At 39.8% G+C, this 26,568-nt stretch overlaps 1 protein-coding gene across 1 annotated transcript; it reads right to left on the reverse strand.

Annotated features, from left to right (window-relative positions):
* Window positions 1-1,006: 1,006 nt before the first annotated feature.
* Window positions 1,007-26,278, reverse strand: tfip11 (tuftelin interacting protein 11). The gene is made up of 15 exons (XM_057832884.1): window positions 26,179-26,278; window positions 25,694-25,916; window positions 18,316-18,484; window positions 18,061-18,217; window positions 15,610-15,737; window positions 15,356-15,517; window positions 15,018-15,203; window positions 12,347-12,526; window positions 12,123-12,257; window positions 11,923-12,026; window positions 11,683-11,851; window positions 8,470-8,713; window positions 8,246-8,388; window positions 1,591-1,756; window positions 1,007-1,476 (listed from the first exon to the last, which is right to left on the reverse strand). The coding sequence occupies exons 2-15, from the start codon at window positions 25,897-25,899 to the stop codon at window positions 1,130-1,132; spliced, it is 2,496 nt and encodes an 831-aa protein (XP_057688867.1). The 5' UTR covers window positions 25,900-25,916; window positions 26,179-26,278; the 3' UTR covers window positions 1,007-1,129.
* Between the last annotated feature and the right edge of the window lie 290 nt (window positions 26,279-26,568).

Consider the following 26,568-nt stretch of genomic DNA (forward strand, 5'->3'; position numbering starts at 1 on the left):
CACGAGGTTAGCTTCATTTTCTGTTTAGCTCGTCACGTTTTTGTTTAAGTGTTTAAGCTTCATTTGTACATCTTTTAGTTTTCACGACATTGGAAAACGCCATTAAGTGCCCGCCGTTTGAGAAACCGTGCCCTGCGATGTCATTTTGGAAGCTACAGCAACACTTGGTAACTTTTCAGTTTTCGTCGATTTTAGCGACGCCAGTGGACAAAAGAGGTAGTGTTTTGCCTTAAGGAAGACTGCATTTCCCATGAGGACCAGCGCACACCCGAACAGTGTTGTAAAATCATCAATCAGTCAATGAAAAATCAATATCCCAGTCACATGCAGATGGATTAAACATCATTTCCGTTTCCTGCGGCTGTGTGAAGGATGAATAGTAATAAGGTAATGAATGCAGTTGTGGCTAAACAATAGCATATGACAGCTAGCAACTGTGTGGGTTAGTGTGGCCACCCCCTCAAAGTTAATTAATGCCAGTGAAAGCGATACAGATCCCCTCAAGATATAAAAGAGGTGTCATTCAACTAGTTGTCAGTCAACATATCACAAATGTTATGAAAATATTTTATAAAGGTTGAAAAGTTACCTAGTGTTACTTTAAGAACGCTCGTTTAAATATGTGGCTGATAGGCCAAACCGTAGAATGTTATTTTTTTCCAAATACCCTGCTAAGTGAAGACATGGCCAAATTCTATCCCAGGATCGAATTTTATTCTCATCATAATCTAGCAAATTTTCTTGCATTGCTCAACTACTCCAAATTTCGTCATTTTTCAATGTGTCCAAATGTGACCACTGCAGCATCCTGAAGAAATGTGCTCTCTTACGTGAATTTCAGCACAAACTGTCAGATACCATCTCAGGGAAGCTCATCCACAGGTTTGTCATCAGGGTCGTAACCTGAGTGCAGATCGATCATTGTCGTAAGACTCGTAACTGACTTGCGTTGGCGAATGCCCATATTTGAGTTGAGTACTAAAATAATGGCAAGTCGGCTAAATTTATGCAAAAAAAAACATTTATTTGCATTTCTACATTGCTATTTTGAAGTGTAAAAACACTATTATGCACTTATATGAAATTACACATCAGAGAAAACATTTACGGTACTGTCCAGTATTCACAATCACTTAGCCATATCTATTAGACTCTGCAGAGATGTGGGAACCCACGTCTTTTCTCCTTGCACGAATACAACACCCCTGTCTATGTAGATGACAATACGCCCAAATGTGTACAGCTGTTTACCCTCATGGCGTTTAGCTACTATGGGCATAAACACAATGTTGTTCTCCTCTGCCTTAGTCTGGATGAGATCTTTAAAGTTCGTAGGTACGCTGGTAGTGGCAGCCCTGTGAGCGACACTCTCAGCATCCCTGCGCTCTTGCATGGCCTCATAGTGAAAGTCCTTTCTTCTTTCTGTCTGAGTGAGATACGCAATGTTCTCTCTTGCCCCGGGTTGCATATATCCACCTGTGTGTACACATACAGGACATGTTTTAGTACAACGCTTCACGTCTCATACAAATACCTAATGAAATAAATGCTGACATATGCTCATATCAGTACGCATTTCCTGAAACTCACCTATTCCTGAAGATACTGCACGGTTCATGATGTCCAGCGCTTCGTTGAACTTGTCTTTTATGAGTGTCTGCGACAACAAGACATCACTGAACATGGTCTTCCAACCGAGGTACCATTTGGTGATTTCCTCGTAATTAGGACTGTTGCTCAACCATGAACAGAGGACCTATGGAGAATAAACACAATTTGGTTATGAATATATATATATACACTCACTGGCCACTTAATTAGGTACACCATGCTAGTAACGGGTTGGACCCCCTTTTGACTTCAGAACAGCCTCAATTCTACGTGGCATAGATTCAACAAGATGCTGCGAGCATTCCTCAGAGAGTTTGGTCCATATTGACATGGTGGCATCACACAGTTGGTACAGATTTGTACCAAATATGGTGTTCCAACGATGCTCAATTGGTACCAAGGGGCCCAAAGAGTGCCCAAAAAATATTCCCCACACCATTACACCACCACCACCAGCCTGAACCGTTGATACAAGGCAGAATGGATCCCTGCTTTCACGTTGTTGACGCCAAATTCTGACCCTACCATCCGAATGTCACAGCAGAAATCGAGACTCATCAGACCAGGCAACGTTTTTCCAATCTTCTATTGTCCAATTTCGATGAGCTTGTGCAAATTGTAGCCTCACTTTCCTGTTCTTAGCTGAAAGAAGTGGCACCCGGCGTGGTCTTCTGCTGATATAGCCCATCTGCCTCAAAGTTCGACGTACTGTGCGTTCAGAGATGCTCTTCTGCCTACCTTGGGTGTAACGGGTGGTTATTTGAGTCACTGTTGCCTTTCTATCAGCTCGAACCAGTCTGGCCATTCTCCTCTGACCTCTGGCATCAACAAGGCATTTCCGCCCACAGAACAGCCGCTCACTGGATATTTTTTCTTTTTTGGACCATTCTCTGTAAACCCTAGAGATGGTTGTGCGTGAAAATCCCAGTAGACCAGCAGTTTCTGAAATCAGAAACTCAGACCAGCCCTTCTGGCACCAACAACCATGCCACGTTCAAAGCCACTCAAATCACCTTTCTTCCCCATACTGATGCCCGGTTTGAACTGCAGGAGATTGTCTTAAACCATGTCTACATTCCTAAATGCACCGAGTTGCCGCCATGTGATTAGAAATTAAGTGTTAACGAGCAGTTGGACAGGTGTACCTAATAAAGTGGCCATTGAGTGTATAATGTAGAGGTGAAACGATTAATCAACAACTAATCGACCTTCTTCGCCTTAAACTTGTCTAAATTCTTGAAATTACAACATATATAACTTCTCAATTGTAAATATGATCAGATTTCTTCATTTTAAGTCAAAGTAGCGCATGAAAAAAATCTGCTTTAACTTTGGAAAACAAGTCACATTTTTGCCAATTTTCAGACATGTTACTATCTAAATTAGCTTCTTAATAAGGCTGCAAGTATTTGAACGAATTTGATAAACGATTTTTGCCGGCAGCTATGAGCAGTCCCATTTGGGTCCTTGTTTGTGTGTAATGTGAGGCTGTGCACGCATGTGCCAGCAGTTAGAGCAAGAGAGAGAGAGTTCACTGCTACACTCAGGTTGGATTGCTGAATCCATATTTTGAAATGTCGAGAATTAGCTACTTATCACGCAGGGCCAAGCTAATTAACGGTTGTGCTAATCAGTGTCCTAAGCGTCCGTTTGTATTGTGTTATGCAGAAGCATCATAGCGCTTGAGTTATTGTTAGATAGTAAAGTTGATAGTATATTTCTTTTTATAAATAAACCACACACATTAAACCCATTCATATAATGGATTAAAGGGGATCTCGGACTTGTAGGCTCTAATAAGCCACAATTGTTCTCTTTTGCTAAAATATGTTTTTGTAAACACATATGTAATTTCCAGTGATTGAAAAATCTATAATATTTAGTACATGTTTCGACCTACGGAGGGCGCCATGTTTTACACGCGCAATGCACGCTGGGGGTGATGCTGCGGTTGGGGTGGACTGGGATAATAGCTGTGCTAGCTGGGAAACGAAGCTAGTATGACAACTAACATGATTTTGTGACATTCTGCCTGCATCCAATTCCAGCTCATCAGCAGTGTCTTTAAACCAATCCTAGGCGGCTTGCCGAGATATTGACTTGCTGCTATTTGACAGTTTGTACATCCTTTTGTTACTAGTTGCATCATAGCCTTGATTTTTACGTTTGTCTACCTCTCACCGCTGTGTGAGAGGCAGCACGGCTGTTTTCTCTTGGGTTTTGATTGATCACGAACTACTGTCACGGACCCTTTTCATGTCTCCCTTTTTACGATCGCCTGTTTTTATGTGTGTTCAATAAACCCTTTTACGCAATCCCGATGTTATAATTGTTTGCTTGCTGTTTGAACTGAGCCGCATTTTCTAATTCTGTAGTCAAGCCAGCTGCAATTATGATAGCTTTATAAGGAAAATCATGACTACAACGTCACGTAAAAGAATAGTCCTGCGGTCTACACGCTCGACCTACTAGTTAAACTAATTTTTCAAATTTTATAAAAACAAAACCATTAATAGTGGTTTGAATATCAAAATATTATAACTCATACGAACTTATCTTTTAAGAGCTACCGTAATTTTCTGACTATAAGCCGCCGCCCACCAAATTTGACACAAAAACGGCATTTGTTGATTTATAAGCAGCACTGGACCATAATTCGCAGCTGTCCTCACTATATTATGAGATATTTACACCAAAAGATTAACCGGTAACACTCTATTTGACAGCGGCATCATATGACTTTCATAAGACCAAATGAACCTCCATGAAGCTTTGAACCAATTGGACCAAGAAGCTTAACCTGGCCATCATTTCTCCCTTGAGGGAGACATTCAACCTCTGCTGCCACCTGCTGTCAACACTGTTATCATCCAACATGCCTCCTAACATGCATTGTAGTGCTACAGATATAAATAACAATCAAAACTCATGTTCTGTGCTAATTATTTCTTCAGTGACTGTTCCAGTTGTTTTTCATTAATTGCTAGTTATGGTATTTAGTAACACTTTATTTGACAGTGGTGTGGCATAAGACTATCATAAGACCATCATAATTATGACATAACACTGCCATAAGTATTAATAAATGCTTATGACAGGTATCATTTTGTGTCATCTGGCAAATTATCTCACTTTTGAATGGATGTAAAAGATCTGAGCCGGACATAAATGAAGTTAGTGACATAATTTTCCAGATGACACTTAATAACATATGTCATATGCATTCATTAATGCCCATGATAGTGTCATGTCATAATTGTGACGGTCTTATTGCAGTCTTATGACGTCGCTGTCAAATAAAGTGTTACCTACGAACCCATTAAAATCAACAAATAAGCCACACAGGTCTATAAGTCACAGGATTCTTCATTACACCAATATATTTGAGAGAAAAAGCATGTTATTTTGCCTCATTCAAATTTTAATATCTGAACATTTAAATATGTAAACTAAAGTGCAATCACATTCGTAAATGAATGGCTTCTGGTTTTTGAAATGTAAATAAACCAATCTATTGTGATAAAACAACAAAATTGCAATAACTGCATTAACCATCAAAGTGAAGTCTAACTGTAACTGTAGTCTTGAAACAAATCTGAATAAGGAAAAACATTGAAATAAAATAATGCAAACTGGTTAAACTTAGTAGCTGAGATCTGTCATGACAGAACATCGCTTAAATGATATCTGCCGCCATCTAGCGTCGTGAATGGGTATAATGTCTAGACCGCGAATATAAGACGACCCCCACTTTTTCAGTCTTATTTCAATACAAAAAACACTGTCTTATATTCGGGCCAATAAGGTAATTCAGAATTTTGACATTTCTTTTTGAAAGAAAAAATGATGGATGCAAGTCAACACATGCATCTGTCGGTTCCATGAGAAAAAAAACAGGATTTAGCAAGGGTATAGATATTACAGCGCTTATTACACATATTCATTTTGACTTTTCTTTTTACAAATTAAAAAAAAGGTTGCATTAGGACCTTATTTTTCAAATTTTGGGATTCTCTGATAATTGATTCATGTTGCAGGTATTTTAAATTTAGATATTGTCTTCATTGTTACTTACATTAGAGTTGTTCCGATCATGTTTTTTTTGCTCCCGATCCGATCCCGATCGTTTTAGTTTGAGTATCTGCCGATCCCGCTATTTCCCGATCCGATTGCTTTTTTTTGCTCCCGATTCAATTCCAATCATTCCCGATAATTTTTCCCGATCATATACATTTTGCATTAAAAAGAAAATGAACAAAACTCGGACGAATATATACATTCAACACACAGTACATAAGTACTGTATTTGTTTATTATGACAAATCCTCAAGATGGCATTTACATTATTAACATTCTTTCTGTGAGAGGGATCCACGGATAGAAAGACTTGTGACTTTGTATATTGTGACTAAATATTGCCATCTAGTGTATTTGTTGAGCTTTCAGTAAATGATACTGTACCCATGCCCAAATGCATGATGGGAAGTGGAACCACGACTGTGCGTAGTGCTACCAATTGATATATCTTCTCTGCGTTGGGAAATAACATAAGGTGTTAAGACAAAGCTCAATTGCAACATTGCTTCCCATGATATTTCTAATCATAGGGAGAGGAATTACAAGGCTTTAGCCAATTAAAACAAGGCTCCAAAGGCTGCCAAACTCACTCTACTCATTTTGCGCTGCCTTTTATCTCTCTATATAGGTAAAACGGCGTCATTTCAGATTGCGCGCGGCAATGAGTGAGAGGGTCGTGCAGTGCATACATTAATTGCATTAAATATTTTAATGTGACACATTTTTTAATAAATTAATTGCCGGCGTTATTGGGATATTTTTGATAACCCTACCTTAAGCATAAACTAAAGACTCTGGATGTAAAATTATGTCTAACGTTAAATTAGAAAACAATTAAAATATATATATATATATAAATATATATATTAGGGGTGTAACGGTACACAAAAATCTCGGTTCGGTACGTACCTCGGTTTTGAGGTCACGGTTCGGTTCATTTTCGGTACAGTAAGAAAACAACATGCAAAATATAAATGTGCTAGTTGTTTATTACACACTTGAGCCTACACAAAGCTAGAAATCTGCTCAAAAATAGAAAATACAATATTCTGAAATGTAGATATTTTGAAAAACAAAAAATAATTTTGGCTAAGACTTTTTCTTTAAAATATCTGATGTGCAAAATTGAACAGTTGCAACACTGAAGTGAAGAGTTGTTCCATCTATGTTCTTTTTTAAATTGAATTCCCCACCCAGAGGGCCAACCATCTTCCATGTTAACATTTAACCGTTACCCACACTGCTCACTGCACTTCTGAGTGGTGCGACGGCCCTGGCCGTTTAATTGTTATCTTTTTTGAGACTGTCAGTCATCTGATCGCCGCGTCCGCTCACCGCCGCTGACGGGCCACCGCTGTCTGACATGCATCCATTATGCAGCGCTTTGTTTACATTTGCGACAATAACGACACTTGCTTTACGGCAGCTAATCCGAAACACGGTAGTACTATTAGGCCGTTGTTTTAAGCTTGCATACCCGCGTGTGTGTTGTACTGTGCCTGAGTCTTGTTAACCAAATAAAGGCAGCGTTAACAAAAGTCATCTGACCGCTCGTCATTTTACAGTCAACACTCTGAGAGTTCGCAACTTTGCCGCGTACCTCCTCGCCAGCTCTTTGATCGCCATTCATTCACCTGTGCATTTGATCGCTATTTTGTTACACTCCTGCTTTTTCGGTGAGGTATTTTGTGTCCATTCGTTATTGGATCGTTTTTGTTCACCACTGTAAATAAGAGCACCGCAGCAGTAGAGGTAAACTGCCGTTTTCGTTCAACCCGTTTTGTTTAGTGTAGAAGCCATGGTAGTGGCTGTATTATTTTTCTTTTTTACGATCAGGGTTTACTTAGCGGGTGGGGTTCAAGTGTAGTTTCATTTTGTTTGTTGTTTTGGCCTGGGCTTACGCTGAAGCCAGCTTCTTCCGCATTTTGTATATTTTGTTCATTGCGAGTTCGACTTGTGTGAATAAATGTGTGTCCGCTTGCAACTTGTGTGCGTGGCTCGTTTAATGTTTCGCCCTTAGCAGCCGTCCGTGGGATGTAACAGTGGGATAATGGGAAGCATGAGCGGGCATTCCGCGCTTGCGTTAAATGTGTCAAATATTTTAACGTGATTAATTCAAAAAAATTAATTACCGCCCGTTAACGCGCTAAATTTGACAGCACTTTACATTCTGTCAGAAACTCGTTCGGTACGTCAACGTACCGAACCGAGGACCCCGAACCGAAACGGTTCAATACAAATACATGTACCGTTACACCCTTAATATATATATATATTTAAAAAAGGCATGGCCGATATTTTTTTGCCGATTCCGATACTTTGAAAATGACGTGATCGGACCTGATCGATCGGCATCCCGCTCGATCTCTCCTTACAACATGCCTCAAGTTAACTGTGAACATAATGGAAAAAAGTAACATTATCAGATTAATCGTTCAATTAATTGGCTGATTAATCAATAAAAATGATCGTTAGTTGCAGCCTTAATATATTGCATGACGATGCATATAATTTATATTGATCTGTTAGTTTTAATTTCATTGTAAAGTTTACTTACTTGCAGCCATTTCGGAAAGAAGTTTTTGTCCAGCAGTGAAACTAGACTAGATGAGGACAGCATGCCCTCCCAGTCTATCACCCAGTGAAAGGGCTCCATCTGCTGCTGGTGAGGATTGATAACCAGCTCTTCCAGACACAGAGCTGTGGAAGACGGATGTTGATGAATACAATCAAATTTCAATTACACAAACAAAGACGGGATTAAAAAGGCAAAAGAAATACCCAGTTTAGGGATGATGTTTTTCACCATAAATGCCTCCCATGCACCAGGGCTAAAAACATCTTTCCACGGTTGTAAGATGAGGCGTGCTGAAGCATCACTGGGGTGCCACCGTTGCAAAGCGTTAGCCAATTTGCTCCTGATGGGTGCGTATAGCGGCTCAAGACGTGTTTGGAGCAAAGGTAGCCAAGGGTGGATCCATGAGTGAATGGGCACAGTGTCTGTTAAGGGGTTCCAAGTATCTACCTGGTGTTCACAAAACAGGTTTTCGTAGCTGTATACACACTTATGGTAGAAGCAATTTAAAATGACTAACATTCTACACAATTAGGCATGTGCCGGTTACCGGTTTCAAGGTTTACCGTGGTATGAAAACGTCACGGATTAAAAACCGCTAAAATTATCCGTCATACCGTAGTACGGTATTAGTTATTTTTTATGTTCCAAATATGCAGTGAGAAATCCGTGGCTTGGAGCGGCAGCGCTCACCCCTCCCCCTCTGGTTGTTGCTCTGTCCTGTGTCTGTCGGTGACACTTCAAATGAGCTTTTCCCCCCTCAAAAAAGACAAAGTCGGTCGTATGGGAGTACTTCAGCTAACAAAAAGAAACAGACGGCCGCAGCTTAAAGGGGGAAGGACAGCAGGACCTCCAACATGATTTCACATTTACATGACCATCATTCGTCACTTTACACAAAAGGTAAGTACGCTGTCGTGAACGTTTCCCGCCAGCTACGAGAGTTCACTCCATAGTGTCGTGTCTAGCGAAGGTAGAGCCGGGTGGCACACCGAAAATTTACCGTTACCGAAATTCTTCACGATGACCGACGTAATTTTGACCATGTCGGTAAATTCGGTAATTTAATAAATTAAGAAAATATAGTCTTTTCATCTCGCATTGACTGTGTTGTCCGGCTATGTTTATTTCCCTTTAAGAAAGCAGTCAGTGATCTTACGTATGAAATCACGTGATTATCAGGAACACAAAACAAACAGAAGCCCGGTAGGCTAATGCTAGCGGCTAACGCTACAAGCAAACGTGATGGAGTCGGGCTTAAGGGAGCTTCGCCAAACTTTCACCCGACATAAAATAGACTCTTGGCGGACTTCAGACGGGCTTTCACCCGCTTTCCTTGCCTGGCACAGCCAGACTATTCTCCCTGTATTTTTCAAACACTGTCAGAAATAGTCTGGGATCCAGCCCATTAACGGCCTCTCGAGCAAGGTACAAAATCAATTGTCCAATCAGATTCGTTTATTTGCATGACGTGTTCTTAACGAGTAACGTCACTCTTGCGCACCGGAAGTTGTCTCTACAACAACACAGATGGCGAACGGGAGAGCCGAGAATATGTTCCAATCCGCGGTAAAACCAGTTTTAAATGACCAAAAACACATCGAAACAAGTTATTGACAACAGTCAACATGGCTCGCGCTAGCCATGTTGAATAAACTTCTCCATTCTCCGCTCACACTAATTACTTGTTGCTTTAACAACGTCAAGTCTGCCGGTCGCTGATTGGTCCACTCCGCTGTCTGTTTATTAGCAATTAGTATGTCGTGTTATTTTGTCTCTGTGTGTGTGTGATTTCTTTGATATCTTTTGTGATGGTAAAGCATTCAGCAGAAATTATAATCGAACAGTGACCGTTTAATGGCCACAGCTATTTTTCTTTATGTGCTTGATTTATTCTGTCATCCTGTTATTCTGTCTCATTACTGCCATCATAAAATCTTAAATGTTTCATGGCACAAGAGCGATATAGCTTTAATGTGTGTGTGTCTGCGTGGGAGTTGCATGTGTGTGTTTGCACGTATTAAAAAAAAAAAAGAAGCTCTGGTAAGAAAAAAAAAACCTGAAACCTTGAACACTTGTGTTGAGTAATTATGTCACAGCTGCCATTAACAATAAGTTGTTTGAAGTGTACTGTTCAAGCTGTAATTTGTGATATGTTTGCACCGTCGTCATATTGATTTTTATAATATAAATTGTTGGAGTCATACAGGCTGTTATAAATACAGTACTTGAGTTCTTATAGTTTACAAGATTTTTTTTATATACTTAATGTTTAGACGGCATGTACAACTGTTAAATTGAAAGCTGGTAAATAAATCAAAGAGAAACAGTTAATTTGTATTTCATGCATTGATTAAGATTTTCAAATTATATAACGGTCCGCTTGGCCGAATTTATCGTCATTTATCGTTATCGAGGTAAATCTGCTCAATTTACCGTGATACGTACTTGAGGCCATATCGCACAGCCCTAAGCGAAGGTAAAACAAATACTATAACGTAAGCTTATTAACAAGGTAGATGTGGCTATATAGCATGCCAAAACAGCTAACTAGTTTCCTCTCTACGATTAGCCTACTTTTGTAAAGTCTTCTGCCACTGTAAACACCTGTTCAATAAAACATTTTCATAAGACAGCCAGTGGCATTTGTTTCTTTCTGTGTTGAAAGAGGGTGTGTGTGTGTGGATAATGTGTAAATAATGATACGAGTCATACACACGTCTCTTACTCTCGCTCTCCATTAATATTCAACTAATTAATAAAAGTAGTAGTGGTATGTTCATTCATTCATTATCCAAGCCGCTTGTTTTACATAAAATCAATTTGATCATATAACGTTGAGGTCGAGTTCTAGTTTACCATGTTGAACAACTTGAACTGTAGCTGTGGGTTAAGTTATAAGTTCTATTTATTTCAATTTTATTCATTTATTTCAGGGGTGGGCAAACCGGTCCTCGAGGGCCGCAGTGGGTCCTGGTCTTTGTTCCAACTGACCCAGCACAGATAGTATAACCAATGAGGTTTCAGCAGAAATGAGAAGCACCTGACTGCAATCAACTGATTGCACTTCTAAAACAGCTGATTGGTGAAAATGTGTCGTCTTAATGGGTTGTAACAAAAACCCGCACCCACTGCGGCCCTCTGTGGAATAGTTTGCCCACCCCTGATTCATTTTAACATTATATTCATGTCGATGTTCCAATTTGTAAATATGTTGTGCGGAAAAAAATCATGTTCAATAGAAAAAATTTCAACAAAAAAAAAGAAAAGTTTTTTTTAACCCATACATCTCAATACAACACATTTTCGAGCTATAATTGCAATACCGTGATACCGTGGTATTTTTAATTAAAGTTATCATACCATCAAAATCTCATACCGGCACATGCCTACACACAATAAACAAAAATACGTCTTGCCTCTCGCTGCAGCCGAGGTAAAATAAGCTGCTCGAGGAGGTGACTAGAGATCCAAGGTGGAAGAAGAGGAGACCACAATTCAAGACAGTCCACCATTGGCCCGACCATGCGTGGCTGCCAGCGAGACACACAGGACCGCATCACTGGGATCCAAACTTCCCATAGCAGCCTGGAAGAATTTGTAGAATCAAAACTGGTTCCGAAAAAATCCACGAGGCTGTTCAATGTGCCAGTTCTTACCTGTGGTAAGGGTCCATGTTTGACTCTTGCCCACCGGTGAGAAGGTTTCTGGATTCGAGAATTGCTCTCCACTTACCCACTTCTTCAAGGCAATAAGAAGCATCCTGGATAAAAAAAAAAAAAAAAATCAGACATCTGGAAGGGATGAACAAGATGACAGAATTTAATCTACATTATTAGGAGTGGCAGAGGAAACATGCCTTCAATGGATCCCAGGAGAAAATTTTTTCTTTGAGTAATGGATGAACAACAGCTACCGCCAAGTCAGCCAAACCCATCGTCTTGTATTCCTCATAATAGTCTGTCTGTAAAGTCTCAAATATGCGGGCGCACTCCTATGGAGAATACAAGAAACAATTTTTTTTTTTTAAATTAAAGAATCACGTGCCATGTGCTTTCTTAAAGAAAAAAAAAATCAACATACCTGCAAAGTAGGTCCCTCGCCTGGTGCCATCTCTTCAGACGGGAAACGCTCCACCAAAGCCAGCACGGCTTCCATTCTACTAATGGCATCTTGCTCTTCTTCCAGTCTGCTCTGTAGCGCATGGGACTCATGGCTCAGCGACACAACGACATCTTTTTCATGCTGGAGACGGCGGGCCGACTAATATGTTGGTTGGGAGAACAGAAAAAGCATGTCAGTATGCGAGGGCATACAACACTGACATGCATAAAATATTTCAGTATGCTCACTGGAATAAAAAAAATACATGGCGGAAAACACTCAGGTGACTTGAAGTTCCGCTCTGAGACCCTCAATTTGGCCAACTTTCAAAACTGTCCGAAATGCATGTGTGATACATCATTGGAAAGCTTAAAATCTCAATTTTCTGGGGGAACAAAAATTTTGAACAGGAAGGCATTTAAAAAAAATATATATTTTTTTTAAACAGCCAAACCCTAATTGGAGGCAAGAGCACGCGAGAGCAGAATTAAAGACGCCACGATTTTAACGAGATATTCTCGCATACTTACCTTGTTTCGATCCAAAAACTCCATGTAGCATGTATCACCGAGTGTAAAACACAGCTGTGAATGGCCACAGCCGGATTTTTTTATTTTATTTTATGGGTGAAACATGGTGATATAACAAGGGTCGCGATGCAGAAATCGCAGACAACAAGGAGTGGTTGAGATTTTCTTTTTCATATAGTTATCCTTTTAAACGTTATTTTTCAATTTTTTTGGTTTAGATCGATTATTTATCATCAAATATATCGGGAAAAATGCGACAGTAACAAAAAAAATACAATTAAGCGATAATTATGAGGTAGATATCCGTGACTTTTTTAACAGATGCCAAATTTTTCATTGTGACTTAATTCATTTAAAAGTTTAAAATATGCGAGTGAATAATTTTTTCAAGTTGTTTTTTTTTTTTTTTAACTAAAATTTAGACATCAATTAATGATTCTAAGCTAAAAATGACATTTTGAATAATGAATATAATTACTTATCTTCTTTTTATGGCTAGGTTGAAACAAAAGCGGTTGTGCGACGTCTGTAAATGAGGGTTTTCAGGGTAAAACGGACAAATTAAAAATAGTTTGGAGGCTTAGTGCGCCATGAATCTGCTATGGCAGCATATAGACATATTGTTCTATCAAACACAACAGTTGTTTTGGCTTACAATACAGCAGTTTCTTTTATAGAGGGGTGCAAGAGCAGAAACCGCTTTTTCAGTCTTGTCTGTTTTCCGCCACATGCAAATATATTTGGTTTTACTTTCATCACTGGCCACTAAGCTTGGTGTGTAAATTGTAGGTCTGTGCGACAAATCGAAATTGATTATTTAAATAACTATATATATATATATATATATATATGTTTTTTTTTTTTTTCTGGGAAGACCTGGAGTTTACCTGATGTAATATCTGAATCTGCAATAGGTAAAAAGCTTGTTGTAAAGAAATCGACTGTGGGAACAATTATTAGAAAATGGAAGACATGCAATACCACTGATAATCTCCCTCGATCTGGGGCTCCATGCAAGATCTCAACCCGTGGCGTCAAAATGATAACAAGAACGGTGAGCAAAAATCCCAGAACCACACGGGGGGGCCTAGTGAATGACCTACAGAGAGCTGGGACCACAGTAACAAAGGCTACTATCAGTGATACAATGCGCCGCAAGGGACTCAAATCCTGCACTGCCAGACGTGTCCCCCTGCTGAGGAAAGTACACATTCAGGCCCATCTGCGGTTTGCTAGAGAGCATTTGGATCATCCAGAAGAGGACTGGGAGAATGTGTTATGGCTTGCTAGAGAGCATTTGGATCATGCAGAAGAGGACTGGGAGAATGTGTTATGGCCTGAATGTGTACTTTCCTCAGCAGGGGGACACGTCTGGCAGTGCAGGATTTGAGTCCCTGGCGGCGAATTGTGTTACTAATAGTAGCCTTTGTTACTGTTGTCCCAGCTCTCTGTAGGTCATTCACTAGGTCCCCCTATGTGGTTCTGGGATTTTTGCTCACCATTCTTGTTATCATTTCGATGCCACGGGGTGAGGAGGGAGTTGAAAGTCCGTGTTGCCCAACGACAGCCCCAAAACATCACTGCTATAGAGGAGACATGCATGGAGGAATGAGCAAAAATACCAGCAACAGTGTGTGAAAAGCTTGTGAAGAGTTACAGAAAAGGTTTGGCCTCCGTTATTGCCAACAAAGGGTACATAACAAAGGATTGAGATGAACTTTTGGTATTGACCACTTTTCCTCCATGATTTGCAAATAAATTCTTTAAAAAAATCAAAGAATGTGATTTTCTGAGTTTTTTCCCCCACATTCTGTCTCTCATGGTTGAGGTCTACCCATGTTGACAATTAAAGGCCTCTCTAATATTTTCAAGTGGGAGAACTTGCACGATTAGTGGTTGACTAAATATTTATTTGCCCCACTGTATGTGTGAAAGGGGCTTTAGACGCATTCATTCTTTAGTCATAATTTATATCACCTAACTTTTTTGTAATCTGGTTTGTGTGTACAGATACAGTACCTATATACAATTTAAAAAAGTAGCGAAAGGTGAGCGACAAAAAATCGGAGATTTCATTTTTCATTGTATCACCCAGCCCTGGTATATTGGTTCAGTTGTACCTGTAATATGTCTTGTTCCGTAAGATCAATCAAAAGTTGAAGATTATGTTCAAGTTCAGGAAGCGCAAAGCCGGATCCCTTCTGATCGGATGTACTCGGTGGACCATCTTCTGGCATGCTGTGCTTGTTGGACATCTGACTGTAACTGGAATATACCCTTTGCTCTCTTCCAGTCATATCAATGACCTACACGCAAGAAGATGTATCAGATTAATCTTAACTCGGGTGAAACGTTTCTTTCTGCAGAGCATGTTGATTTCCAAAATCCAGGGGGTCATTTGCTTCAAACCCTTGTTTCGCTACTTGAGCAGGTCTTAAAAAAGGGATAGTTATTTTACCTTGACTTGTGCCAGCTCTCCAGCAGATACTCCAGTGCTGCGCCCAGAAATTTTGCCTTTAGCCTTCAATTCCTCTACAGTTTTGTAAGAGTACTTTGGTTTCTTCCTCACACCAGTGGCAGACGGATCTTTACGCCACTGACCAAGTTCCTTCTGAAACTCCTGCAGAGACAGATGATTTAGAATGTAGTTTTTTTTAACACCTGCTAATATTAAAAGTCAAGGCCTGAATGACTATAAAATGTTCACATTACCTTTTCCTCCTCTTCATCAGAGTCAACCACAGGAAAATCTTGAATACTCTGTTGGGTTCGTTCATTGCCGTAAGCACCCACAGCACCCTTTCCTTTACGAACCTTCGCCTCGATAGGATTGATAATACCTATAACATTTATGTGGCAAATGTTAAATACAGTATATTGTAAACACCCAACACCTACACATACGTACTAGGGATGTCCTTGATCGGATATTGTCATGTTCAGTGGATCAGGTTTTAAAAAAAAAATGTATTAGTTTTTATTTTAAGTTTCAGGCGCTACAAAGCAACACAGTATGCTAGAGGTAGAAGGATATTGCAAAAAGAAACAATAAAATGGCATTACGTTTTATCATATACAGTGGGGCAAATAAGTATTTAGTTAACCACTAATTGTGCAAGTTCTCCCACTTGAAGATATTAGAGAGGCCTGTAATTGTCAACATGGGTAAACCTCAACCATGAGGAACAGAATGTGGAAAAAGAACCCAGAAAATCACATTGTTTGATTTTTAAAATATGTTTTTGTAAATCATGGTGGAAAATAACTATTCTGCCAATACCAAAAGTTCATCTCAATACTTTGCTATGTACCCTTTGTTGGCAATAACAGAGGTCAAACGTTTTCTGTAACTCTTCACAACCTTTTCACACACTGTTGCTGGTATTTTGGCCCATTCCTCCATGCAGATCTCCTCTAGAGGAGTGATGTTTTGGGGCTGTCGTTGGGCAACACAGGCTTTCAACTCCGTCCACAGATTTTCTATGGGGTTGAGATCTGGAGACTGGCTAGGCCACTCCAGGACCTTGAAATGCTTCTTACGAAGTCCCTCCTTTGTTGGCCTTGCTGTGTATTTGGGATCACTGTCATGCTGAAAGACCCAGCCACGTCTTATCTTCAATGCCCTTGCTGATGGAAGAAGATTTTCACTCAAAATCTCTCGATACATGGCCCCATTCAGTCTTTCCTTTACACAGATCAGTCGTCCTGGTCCCTTTGCAGAAAAACAGCCCCAAAGCATGATGTTTCCACCCCCATGCTTCACAGTGGGTATGGTGTTCTTCGGATGCAATTCAGTATTCTTTCTCCTACAAACACGAGAACTTGTGTTTCTACCAAAAAGTTCTATTTTGGTTTCATCTGACCATAACGCATTCTCCCAGTCCTCTTCTGGATGATCCAAATGCTCTCGAGCGAACCGCAGACGGGTCTGGACGTGTACTTTCTTCAGCAGGGGGACACGTCTGGCAGTGCAGGATTTGAGTCCCTGGCGGCGCATTGTGTTACTGATAGTAGCCTTTGTTACTGTGGTCCCAGCTCTCTGTAGGCCATTCACTAGGTCCCCCCGTGTAGTTCTGGGTTTTTTGCTTACCGTTCTTATCATTTTGACGCCACGGGGTGAGATCTTGCATGGAGCCCCGGATCGAGGGAGATTATCAGTGGTCTTGTATGTCTTCCATTTTCTAATAATTTCTCCCACAGTTGATTTCTTTACATCAAGCGTTTTACCTATTGCAGATTCAGTCTTCCCAGCCAGGTGCAGGTCTTCAATTTTGTCTCTGGTGTCCTTGGACAGCTCTTTGGTCTTGGCCATAGTAGAGTTTGGAGTGTGACTGACTGAGGTTGTGGACAGGTGTCTTTTACAACGATGGTGAGTTAAAACAGGTGCCATTAATACAGGTAACGAGTGGACCCTCGTTAGTTAGACCTCTTTGACAGCCAGAAATCTTGCTTGTTTGTAGGTGACCAAATACTTATTAGCCACTCTAATTTGGAAATAAATTCTTTAAAAATCAAACAATGTGATTTTCTTGGGTTTTTTTCCCCCACATTCTGTCTCTCATGGCTGAGGTTTGCCAATGTTGACAATTACAGGCCTCTCTAATCTTTTCAAGTAGGAGAGCTTGCACAATTGGTGGTTGACTAAATACTTATTTGCCCCACTGTATGTTTATACAGTACACTACCAAAGTAAACTTTACAGAACAAAGACAATTTGCAGTGCCAACGAAAAAGTCAAAATCAATGTGAATGTAGCTTGTTGGATGAAGATGTATATTATACGTAAATTGCAATGATAAATATTTAAATGTAATTTGTTTGCAAATTTATTTTGTGCTGTACAACTGATTTTGGGGGCGAAAAAACGCTTCTTTTAAACCACAGCCGCACTAACGCAGTGTTGTTTTCGTCAACGATGACAATAATGAAAATATTTCACCAACGAACACTTTTCTTCAGGAAGACGGCAAGACGATAACAAGCTAAAAACGTGTTTTGGGAGACGAACATAACGAACATCTCAATATGAATATCTAACCCTAACCCTACAAGGTAACGGATCAGGACTTGCTATCGGCAAATACTCAAAATCTGGTCACTTGGATTCACATGCAAAAATAAGTGATCAGGACATCCCGAGTAAGTACACTTAATTCTGCTGACCTTGTGCATTTTTGCCCAAGCCTCTGCCAGGTTGATAGCCCATTTTCTGCAGCAGTTTCTGTCCGATTCCCTTGGTGTGTTTCTCCCAGGAACCAATTCCTTGTCCCGACTGTATACCCCCTGCAAACCTTTGAGACTGGTTTCCACGGAAATTACCCTGGAAAGAAAAGTTATCACCACAAATACAGTACAATTAATAAGGTAAATACTCTCTGCCGCATTGAATAAAAACTGCTGCTCTAAATTGTAATTTACTTTCTGAAGCTTTTTTGTAGTTGGCACTCGAGGAGGCGGAGGTGCCGCAGGACTATCATCATCGGAATTATCGGAGCCTTCCTCTTCATCCCTTTGCTGTTTCTCGTCAGCTGCAGTTTTTCTTAATCCTGCACTCACAAAATTCACTGGAGCAGTGTAGTCTTTGGCTCTAGAAAAACAAACACTTGGTTTAAAATGTTATTCTTAAACTATTGGATGGGTTGACAATAGACGAGAGATGTGCCGGTATGAGATTTTGACGGTACGATAACCGTGGGCAAAAATACCGCGGTTTCACGGTAGCACGGTATTGCAATTATAGCTCCAAAATGTGTTATTTTGAGATGTATGGGTTGAAAAAAAAAAATTTTTTCCCATTGAAGCGGATTTTTTTTTCAGAACATAGTTGCAAATTGGAACATGAATATATTGTTAAAATAAATTATCGATAAAAAAATTAAAATAAATATAACTTATAGACTATACCTTGCCTGGTACACCAGACTCACCGCTGTTCCAGCGATTGAGTCTGGCCACCATTCAGCGGATACAATTTCCAGGGCGGAGCAAGCCACAGCAAACAGACAGCGGAGTGGACCAATCAGCGACAGGCAGACGTGACGTTAGTAAAGCGACGAGGGCAGGACGAGGGACTTGCGCACCGAAGTAAACATACGAGGAGAGCGGAGTTTATTTAACATGGCTAGCGCGAGACAGACTGTTCTCAATGACTCGTGTCGATGTGTTTTTGGTCATTTAAAACTGATTTTACCGTGGATTGGAACATATTCTCGGCTCTCCTGTTCACCATTTGTGTTGTTGTGGAGACTACTTCCGACGCGCAAGAGTGACGTTGCTCGTTAAGAACACGTCACGCAAATAAACGAATCTGGATTTGTCGATTGATTTGTACCTGCTCGAGAGGCCGTTAATGGGCTGGTTCCCAGACTTTTCTCTCAGTGTTTGAAAAGTACAGGGAGAAAAGTCTGGCCGTACCAGGCAAGACTATACCCACAGCCACAGCTCAAGTTGCTCAAGATTAGAGCAGGAACAAAATAGTTTCTATAAAAAAAGTAAAAACACTTCTGACTAGAATTTTTAAAAAATTCTACTGCATGACTTTTTTTTTATGGTGGAAAAGCTCCAAGTGAAGTTTCGCCATTTTCAGCCACTGTGTTAGCTCTAGTCTACATGATGTCATGCCTATGTGTTAAAAAACAAAGAATTCATAAGTTAATAAGTTAGTTAAAAATGTATAAGTTAAAGTGTAAATATTGTTGTGGAAAGGTTTCATCTAAACAAAAACAAAAAAAACATTGGGAGTGAGACCTCTACTTGATCCAGCGAACGTGGATTTGTGCTTAGGGCAAGAGCATCTTTCTCAATTAGCGATCTTTGATGCTATCCCCTTTTCCCCTTCATTCAAGCGAATCAAGCTTGTTTTCTCACTCTGCGGCTGTAACACTCGACGAAGTTGCTCTCCCAGCTAAGCCTAAGCTAACATTCATCTTTGTAAGCTTTTAGTTTGAATATTGAATTTGAGAGGAAAATGTGTGTTTTGTTTTTGGCGAACTTTTTCATGGTGCTAATCTGTTGAAGCTACTCACACATGGAAAAATACAACTGTACAACGTTTTAAATGTATTCATTTTGTATATTCCACTTACCACGATTTGAGAGCTCAATAAATTGAAGAAAAGTACGCCTTATGTTTGGAGTATTTGTTTTTAGGTTCACTGGCTGTCTAGCCGATAGCGTCACTTTCACACACAGCAACAAACGGGAGTGGGTGAGCGCTGCCGCGCCAAGCCACTTCCGGCTGCATTTTTGACACATTAAAAATAGCCAATACTGTACTACGGTCTGATGGAAAATTTTAGTGGTTTTGAAACCGCAACGTTTTCACACCACGGTAAACCGTGAAACCAGTAACCGGCACATGCCTACAATAGACATCTGTCGATTACCGGTTTCAAGGTATACCGTGGTATGAAAACGTCATTGTTTCAAAACAGCAAAAATTTACCATCATACCGTCCCTACGGTATTAGCTGTTTTTGTTATGTCCTAAAAATTCAGGTAGAAATCCCTCATCTCCAGCTACAGGGCTCAACCGTCCCCCACTGGTTGTTGCTCAGTGTCAGTGAGTCAGCTGTGCAACACGATTGCTGGAGGAGGTGAAACCCCTGAACTTTTTCCCCCATCGAAAACGGAATCGCTGGTATGGGAATACTTCTGCTCCAGAAAGGTTACAGATGGCCGCGTTTTGGAGGAGGAGGGCGAACCGACATGTAAAACATGTTTGCGGAGGGTGGCTACCGAGGAGGCAATACCTCCAATATGATTTTGCATTTATACAAAATTAAAAGTTAGTAAACACTGTCATGAACGTTTCACACCAGCTACGAGAGTTAACCCCAGCATATTAAGCACAGTTGGGAATCTTTGGGCACCTAACGATTCAATTACAATTACAATTCAGAGGCCACGATTTTATTATAAATCAATTATTGATGCACCACCTCCCACTTTTAATGTTTCGTACATTAGTTCCAAAATTGTTCAAAAATCATGTCAGGCTAAACCAAACTACAATTACAGGATCAAGTTAACAGTTAAAAACAGTAAATAAAATACACAAGTCCCCATTCTGTATCCACAGTTTTAAACTACATTCTATTAATTTAATGTTGTGAATCAACCGTTAAAGTTGTAAAAATTGCTCCCGTTATTCCGTAAATTTCCCTTCTGTCTACTTTCGACATGTCAAACTTTTAAAACTGTTTCCTCATTTAAAGAAAGATTCAAGTCAAAATTTTGCCGATTTAGGAGTATTTCAGATAAAAAGGGAATTAAATCCGCAACAACAGAGCCATCCAGAGAAGTCTACTGCTATAAGATGGCGGCTGTTTACCAACGCCAGCAAGTCTGTCATTTCGCATCTAGTTCTCTATACATGTTCTAACGCCACTGTCGTCTGTCATTTCGCATCTAATTCTATATATATGTAATATCTACTGTCGCATTACGTGGCCGTATGTGTACTGACTGATCCCTGTTCCCAGTCAAGTACTGGATGATAGTTAGGGGATTGTAGTAATGACGTGCGCTCAGTGCAGTTGGAGACGCGAAGCAAACACCAGCGAGTCCATTTCTCAGTTCCAATAGTTTATTCTGGTGGCGTCTAATAACTTAACTCAAAAGCTCTTTGTCAAAATAAAAGTAACAAACCAAAATACTCAAAAATTGTATTCACAAATGAACAAAAAAATGAGTATATTCCATTCCTGCACGCTGCACTAAGACACAGTCAAAAACTGTTTGCCCTCCCAACTACCAACACCTGTGCCATGATTAGCTGTCATTTTAAGCATACCTGGGCTGATTACAGGTCAGTGGAAAGACGCGATTGACAGCCTCTAGTGTCGAGGAGTAAAATTACATATTGTAATACAAATCAGGAATATGGCTCTTACAGTATGTTTGTAGCAATTAGCAACTGGGCGTTGTTTGTAGCGGCTGTCGACTGCAGTCAGGTATGATTGTTTTGTTATCTAGCGGCATGAGTTGACCATTATATTTACTCTCGGTCCATTCCTCATTGCGTCCCAAATCCGCGCTGACTGTGTTTTATTTCCCCTTTAACTGGTATAATTAAATAATCAGAATTTGGATGATTGTGAATCGTTCTCGAATCTTCCACAGCCAAATCGCGAATTAGGGCTGCAGCTATCGAATATTTTAGTAATCGAGTAATCGACTGAAAATTCTATCGATTAATCGAGTAATCGGAGAAAACAAATATATTTTTAGGTGAAGAGCAATTATAAATATACATGAGAAAACAAGACATTTCATCTAATCTTGAACCATTTTCAGTCAATCAATGTCTTTATTTTCGATGTATACTGTTGAAAACAGCCAACAATTGCATCTCAGAAGTAACTAGAATATAAAAAAAAAAAGACTAAATCACTGCTTTAACTCAAAAAACCTTTAGACCTTATTTAAAAAAAAAAAATATATATATATATATATATATATATATATATTAAAGCTGTCCCGACTAGTCGACATAGTCGACGTCATCGATGACGTAAATCCGTCGACGAGCACAACATCCCGTCGACGGCTAATGAATGGTTAAAAAAATATATGCGTGGAAAGTTCAGAATGTCGGACGCTTGGTATGCAAGCGGGGAAAGCAGCACAAAGCCAAAAAAGCGCACCAGAGTCCAAAACTTTGACTTATTTTTAAAGAAACAAAGGAGGGTACACTGTTGTGTCCTGTCTCTTCAATGCCAAGCTTAGCTGCACGTCGGCCGTGAATGATAACGACAGGAGATTCTAAGTCCGTCTAACTAACTAATGACATGTTTTATTGAGACTCCAGTTCTTTTCTCTCATCAACACGCTGTAGAATTAAAGTTCAGACATACAAAATAAGAAAACACATCTATATTAAACACTATATACGTTAGCATTGCTACATTGAGGTGAATGGGGAAAAAAGACGACCTACTTTAGCCGGCTATAAGACAGGCAGCCTTCTCCAAAACTTGCAGTTAAAAGGTGACACTTCAAACATGAAAAATCGCTGGTTAATAGCATTTGCAAAATGACAAAAAAATCTATTACTGACAACACATGCAATGACAAAAAGTGCTTTTTTTGCGGAGTGTAAAGCTTAAATTAGCGGTTTAGCGAACGCACTTCCGGTGAACATTTCAAAATAAAAGCATGTAATGTTTGTCATATAAATAACGATTTCTGGAGTTAATCCCACATACTTCAGATTCTACACTAAAAATACCTTTAAAATGACACCCTTTATAGAAAATTCTGATTGGCAATGAATAATTATTATGATACTGTGGTGACCCTTTGTTTGTCATAATTCACCCACCGTACTTGTGTGTCCGTTTGGCCGAGCGCGTTACCGGCTGCGTCACAGTCACGTGACAGACACTATAAAGAGCCGCGCGCGTTCCTGCTCATTAGAGAGTTCCAGAGAGTGCGCGACAGTTCACAGAGTGCAGGAGAGTTACAGAGCTGGACACAGCAATTCGAGCAATAAAGACTCTTAACAACCATACCGCTTCAATACTATTATATATAGTATTACAGTATTCTATAATATTAATGCTAGGTTTTTTTTTTAAGAATTGTTTTGAATCATTTTGGAAAGGTGAAGTCAGTGTTCTGAATCTGTTTACATTCCATTCTTTTGCACAAGTTAATTCTATCAGCATTTTAACTCATTGTTTATTTGTGATTTATTATTGTTATTTATCCGTTTATTTGTACTTTAATCAAGAATTTAAGTGTTCCAAAATGTTTTTGTGAATTGACGCTTCAATTTCATTGCTAAATTAGTAAAAAAATACAAATTAAAAAAAAAATTGTAAGATTAGTCGACTAATCGTAAAAATTGTTGGCTGACTAATCGGGAGAAAATTTGTCGTTTGGGACAGCCCTAATATATATATATATATATATACCTAAAAATTCAGTTACGCTTGATAACACACATCACTTAAAAGTTTGGATTTTTTTCCCACGTGTTTCAATTGAATTTCTATTTGTGTCAAGCCATTTAGTCTAAACTGTAAGTCCTGATAGGATTTTGAGTTTTTGCAGTGTTCAAAATAAATGTATGATACAGGCTGTATCGGAGCACATTAGGGACCAGTGCCACTTGGTGTTTTATCCAGTAATGACTACTGAGCTAAAATTGATAGTTAGCATTATTGAGTTTTTATTTTACACCCGCATCTCTCCACAACGCTATGTTATGTTAAAGCCTGTATGTAAGACACGTTAGCCACACATCGACAGTGGTCATAATTAATAGAAACCTAGCCCTCCACAGGGCTAACGTTGCGTGAGCTAGTGACAGTAACGTTAATCTTATTTATTAGCGCTTAGCGCTCTTTATTAGCGCTCTACTGCTTTAAGATGGCGGCTGTTTACTAACGCTGCCCAGACGCGGCCTAGGCTGTCATTTCGCATCTAGTTCAACATACATGAGATCTCTATGAGACTCATCAGACGCTACCTGCTATCAACGTAGCATCGTGCGGGCTAGTATTTTGCAACGTCGTTTGTAGCGGCTGTCAGCTGATGTAAGTTTTTTTTTTTTTTTTTTTGCTTCTTCCTCTACGCACGTGACATCAGCGCGTTGTCCTGCATTAAAAGTATCCATCCATCCATCCATTATCTTCCGCTTGTTCTGGGGTCGGGTCGCGGGGGCAGCAGCTTTAACAGGGAAGCCCAGACTTCCCTCTCCCCAGCCACTTCAACCAGCTCCTCCGGCGGGATCCCAAGGCGTTCGCAGGCCAGCCGAGAGACAGTCTCTCCAGCGTGTCCTGGGTCGTCCCCGGGGCCTCCCGCCGGTGGGACATGCCCGGAACACCTCTCCAGGGAGGCGTCCGGGAGGCATCCGAACCAGATGCCCGAGCCACCTCAGCTGGCTCCTCTCTACGCGGAGGAGTAGCGGCTCGACGCAGAGTCCCTCCCGGATGACCGAGCTTCTCACCCTATCTCTAAGGGAGAGCCCGGACACCCTTCGGAGGAAACTCATTTCGGCCGCTTGTATCCGGGATCTTGTTCTTTCGGTCACGACCCAAAGCTCGTGACCATAGGTGAGGGTAGGAACGTAGATCGACTGGTAAATCGAGAGCTTTGCCTTTTGGCTCAGCTCCTTCTTCACACTCTGCATTAAAAGTAGTCCGAGCAAAACGTGATGCTTCGAGCTATCAAAATAAACGATTACTCGAGGTGAATAAAATTACTCGGATCAGTTTTTAAACTCAAGTTACTCGAGTATTCGTTTCAGCTCTATCGCAAATAATCTAAGAATAGGAAATTTCGCACACCTCTCTCTAATGTTTAGTGTGTGTAGCAGTGGTAAAGCGTGTTTTTTCTCTCTCTAGCAACTGTGTGTTGAGAAAGAGTGTGTGAATAATGGGAACATGATACGAGTCATACACACGTGCTTTTTATGGAAAATAATTCAATTATTTTTGTTCCGATGGTAATTTAGGTTCACCTAAAGCATTGCATTATTTTAATCATATTTAGAAAATTTCAGTTATTTATGTATTTTAACTAAACATTATACTTGTGTTCCAATTTGGTAATATGTTTTGAAAAATAAAAATCCTGCTCAAAAGAAAAAAGCCTAAAACCTACCCCCCCTTTTTTTTTTTTTTAACCCCGATATCTCAAAGTAACACATTTTAGAGCTGTAATTGCAATACCGTGATACTGTGAAACCATGATATTTTGGCATAAGGTTATCATATCATCAGAATCTCATACCGGCACATAGCTAGTTGACAACATGGCTTGACATGTAAACAAAGCAACAACTTACCGTTTGCCTGCAAAGCTGGGTCTTTCATCCTCATCAGAGTCCCCTTCAGCCCAGATGCCGTAAGTCATTTGCTCCTTGGTCTGCCTGTGTCTGCGGCGGTCTGGGTTGAACTCATTGGCCAAATCCCAATCAGTGATCTCAAATTTTTCGATATCTACGCCTTCCTCCTCTGGCCCCCTCCGTCCATACAAATGTGACATTGACATGCTGGAGGGAATGATGACTAAAAGAACATCAAAAGTATAAACGGGATTAAAAATACAACGCTAATGGATGTTTTAAAAGTATAACCACAAACCTACATTATAGCATTAATGAAAGTCAACAATCTCATATCAAGAAATACCTGAAATGTTTAGCAATAGTAAACGTCATTAGGAAAATCCATATTAAAAAATTAACTAGAACGTGAAAAAAACATTTAACACAATTTTTTTTTATGTATTTGTACATAACAACAACTTAAACTTCGTAAAACATGTTACCTATTTCTTCAAAGGTTATATGAACATATTCTTTCTTGTAGCAGTAAATAAGCTTCGAAGCTAAACCTTTGCTAGCGTCTAGTCTCGCGTTGGCACAAGGGAGCACTTCCGGTAGAAAAAGCACTTCCGTTTTTGCCAGCTGTTTTTAAAACGTAAATTACCGTCCTATTTTATTCGACACAAAAGGCTAAAAATAAGGACTCCCAATTAGACTTTAATAAAAATATATAATAAGTCATATACTTTTTATTATGAGTCCCATTCCATACATCACTCCGGAAGTAGAAAACTTGTGCCATTCGAAAATAGTCCCTGTCGCAACCCAATGTGAGTTGAAATTTTTGCTTGCATGGATGAGATTATGAACACGTTTTTTAATATTATAAACAA

This window comes from Corythoichthys intestinalis, chromosome 3 (genome assembly GCF_030265065.1).
Source record: "Corythoichthys intestinalis isolate RoL2023-P3 chromosome 3, ASM3026506v1, whole genome shotgun sequence".
Taxonomy (NCBI): domain Eukaryota; kingdom Metazoa; phylum Chordata; class Actinopteri; order Syngnathiformes; family Syngnathidae; genus Corythoichthys; species Corythoichthys intestinalis.